The sequence below is a fragment of the Octopus bimaculoides genome, chromosome 13, assembly GCF_001194135.2.
Source record: "Octopus bimaculoides isolate UCB-OBI-ISO-001 chromosome 13, ASM119413v2, whole genome shotgun sequence".
In the NCBI taxonomy this organism is placed as follows: domain Eukaryota; kingdom Metazoa; phylum Mollusca; class Cephalopoda; order Octopoda; family Octopodidae; genus Octopus; species Octopus bimaculoides.
In genome coordinates, this window is record NC_068993.1 from 20,651,925 (window position 1) to 20,656,039 (window position 4,115).

At 38.8% G+C, this 4,115-nt stretch overlaps 1 protein-coding gene across 2 annotated transcripts in view; it reads right to left on the reverse strand.

Moving 5' to 3' along the window:
- LOC106871881 (uncharacterized) overlaps positions 1–4,115 on the reverse strand; it is a 35,542-nt gene that overhangs the window by 1,723 nt on the left and 29,704 nt on the right. For both annotated transcript variants that reach the window (XM_014918642.2, XM_014918636.2), the window contains exon 7: positions 3,015–3,093. In XM_014918642.2, coding sequence (XP_014774128.1) covers positions 3,015–3,093 — 79 coding nt within the window. The remainder of the gene's footprint in view (positions 1–3,014; positions 3,094–4,115) is intronic.

Sequence of the window (4,115 nt, forward strand, 5' to 3'; positions counted from 1 at the left end):
AGTTGAGGTGTGTTCTGTTAAAAACGTATAAGAGTACAAATAGAGCTCGTTCACTCTTAGAATTCCCAAATACCAGGTAGTATTCTTATGGATGTTGCAGCCTGGAAATCTAAATTTTGCTTACGGAGACAGCAACTGAATATCGCCTGATGAGATACATATAGATCTTATACAGGTAAATCGTTAAATAATTTAATTTAAACTTAACTTTAAATCCTGTATATACGAGGATCTGTATGAATCGAAACATTTGTAGCGATTAAAAAGCTGCTTAACCGTACTTACTCTTTTAATTTTTACTTTATATCTATATATACACACACATCTGTAGTTGAAATTTATAGGAACTCTAAAGACGAAGACAGGTGTATGAACAACAAGCAGGTGTATTAGTTTGACACTCAGGAAAGTGAGAAAGTCTTTTACGTTTCGGGCCTACGCTCTTCAACAGAAAAGAATATGAGGAAATAAACAGAGAGAGAGAGAGAGAGAATAAAAAAGGAAACTTGTGGATTTAGCGATCAATCATAGCAACTAGTTGGGAAAAATTGTTTGACAGGAGAGCTAGGAAGAGAGGGAGAGAAAAATGTACTGGTGATCCCCAAACGGACATGTGTGTGCGTGTATGTGTATGTGAGAGTATGTAAGTGTGTATGTGGATAGGACCTAGTAACTTTGGTGTATGAATGTGTACGTGTGAGTGTGTGTGCGTCTGTAATATGTGAGTGTGTGGGTGTGGTGTGAGGACGTGGGGGTGAGAATGGGGGCGTGGGGTGAGGATGTGGGGTGCGGCGATGGTTGAGGTATGTGGGAGTGGGATGTGTGGGGGTGGAGTGTGGATGGAGGGGATATCAATGTAGAGAGAAGGTAGGTAGGAGTGAAGAGAGGAAGTAGGTGTCAGAGCAAGAGAGGAGAGGAGAGGCGGGTAGGAGTAAAGAGAGAAAGTAGGTGTCAGATGAAAAGAGGAGAGGAGGGGAGTGAGAAGAAGAGAGGAGAGGAGTTGAGCCCATGTGGAGCAAAAGAGCGAAGAGAGAAGATTAATTGACGGCGAAGGCGGGAGTGCGGAGGGCCCCAGTGCAAAGACAATCTGAACACAGGCAGGTGTTGTAATGAATGAACGGTAGAGGGGAAATGGTGCAAAATCTGGGTGTCATTGCCGAGTCTATTTTTGATTGCATGTGATAAGCATCACCATACAACTGATAATTATTTGTAGATCAAAATTATTGTTTGGCATTTTCATAACCATAATGGCGCTTTTAAAATTATTGTTTTTTTTTTTTTCCCGTTTTTACTTCATTAGAATCTTCGGCATACAGTTTAGCTTTGTTGGAGTATATTCACAAAGCAGGAGTATATTTACAGAATAAAAGAATACTACTCTGGTGTAAAATATCCTTATGTATGTATGTGTATGTTCTCTTCTGGGTTTAATTGTTTAAATTCTTCCTCTGAGGAGTGAGCTGATCTCTAACAAAGTTACAAAGATGTAGATAACGAAAATAATGTCACATTTTAAACTCGAGGAAAGTCTTGCATATTCCTACTGTTCCACTTATAGATTGTATTTGTAATGTGCGATTTAGTTGGTTGATTTCCTTTTCTTAAAATCCAAGCTTCTCCAGACGATCAGTTATACATTTAATCACAAAACCAAGTGATCCAATTATTATTGGTATAAATGTAAGTTTGCAATCTGTATGTATGTATGTATGTATGTATGTATGTAGTGAGAATTTACAATAAAACACCACAAAAGACGAAGACGAGTGTGTAAACAACAAACAGATGTACTAGTTTAACGCTCGAGAAGTGAGAAAGTCTTTTAAGTTTCTATGTATGCATGCATGTATGTATGTATGTATGTATGTATGTATGGATGGATGGATGGATGGATGGATGGATGCGTATGTGTGTATGTGTGCGTGTGTCTTTTGTGTGAATATATGTATGTTTCCACTGGATATTCATATTTAGAATTCTCTTCCATATAATACTTTGTCTGCATTCACATTCTGTTACAAACTATTTTTATCACTTGCGAAGAGGTTTGATCGATGTGCTAGAAATATACTTAAATTTCCTTCAGTTCACAATGCGGTCTGAGTAAAGATTGGGTGATTACAGCTGGAACATCTTAATAATATATCTAATTCATTAGGACTCATCTTCGATACAGAGTAACAGTAATATATGTTATCCACGAGTGGTTGTGTGGTAAGTAGCTTGCTTACCAACCACATGGTTCCGGGTTCAGTCCCACTGCGTGGCACCTTGGGTAAGTGTCTTCTACTATAGCCTCGGGCCGACCAAAGCCTTGTGAGTGGATTTGGTAGACGGAAACTGAAAGAAGCCCGTCGTATATAGATGTATATGTATGTGTGTATATGTTGTGTATCTGTGTTTGTCCCCCCAACATCGCTTGACAACCGATGCTGGTGTGTTTAGGTCCCCGTAACCTAGCGGTTCGGTAAAAAGAGACTGATAGAATAAGTACTAGGCTTACAAAGAATAAGTCCTGGGGTCGATTTGATTCGACTAAAGGTGGTGCTCCAGCATGGCCGCAGTCAAATGACTGAAACAAGTAAAAAAAAAAATCACATGTTTCCAGGTTCATTCCAACTGTGTTGCATCATGAGCTAGTATCTTCTACTATAGCCTCGAGCCGATCAAAGTCTTGTGAGTGAATTTGGTAGACGGAAACTGAATGAAGCGGGTCGCATATATGTGTGTGTATATGTGTGTGCGAGCGCGCGTGTGCGTGTTTGTCCCCACTGCCGCTTGACAACTGGTGTTGGTGTATTTACATTCCCTTAATTTAGCGGTTCAGTAAGAGAACCCGATAAAATAAGTACCCGGTATAAAAAAATATAAGTACTGGGTCCATTCATTCGAATAAAAGCACTTCAAGACGGTGCCACAGAATGGCCGCAGTCTAATGATTGAAACAAGTAAAAGATAAAAGATAATTGTGAATTTTCCAACGATATTTGTTAGAATGCTTCAATACTTACAACCTAGCTGGGAGTTTTCTTTTATTAGCTTCAATGGAAAATTGATCAAAAACTTCACACACCATTTTCATCACACCTTCTGTAAATAAATTATGTAAAACACTACAATATCACTTGGTATCACAATAAATAATGGTCAGATATTGAGTCAACAAATATCTGCGGTTAGGTTAACGTTTGCTGAATTACGAAAATAGCATTTCATTTTCCCCTGTCGTCGTCTGGATTTCTTGGAGAATATCTTTTAGATGAAATCCCTTCGTCAGATATACCTGGCTTAAAATGTAGAATGACTTAAAATGTAGAATGATTTTGAGCAGGATATATAATCCATAGTATACGTACATAGCATTTGACTGTTCTTAGAGACCGAATTAATCGTTCCATAAAGTAAGTTCACATCGGAAGCTGAGCTTTGGTTTCAGTTTTCTGATTAAACGATTTTCAGGATTCCTAGGTTTACCTGATGTACCGGTATCACGTTTATCTGATATGACCTTTGATTATGACTAGAACTTGGAGTACCTTCCTAAATATGTTAACTTATTATTTTAAACGTTGGAAAACATACATTTAACAATAAATACAAGAGAAACGTCTCTTTATACCAGCTTATGACTTATATATATATATATACATATATATATATGTGTGTGTGTGTGTGTGTGTGTGTATGCATGCACCAAAACCGTTTGAATCAGATTCCTTGGTACTCTAAGTTTTAAGCACGTGGCTGGTCTTCGGCCATTGGAGTCTGAATAAGAGTTAGATTGAAGAGAGTCAATGTCTATTACTGGACGTTAGCCTGCGATTGGTGGAGAAAGGCCATGTGGTATTGATGTCGGAAAATACCGCATGGTGAACAGGAAATCGACCGCGTGGTGGGAAAGATATCAGTTACGTGGTTTGTGGGAGGTAGGAAGGGGCAGTAGATGTGGGGATATATGTATATATGTACATGTATATGCCCATATATCTGCGTATATGTATCAGTACTTGTATATATGGTCACACACCTGCGCGCGCACACGCACATACACACATACCACACACACACACACACACACACACACACACACACACACACACACACACACACAC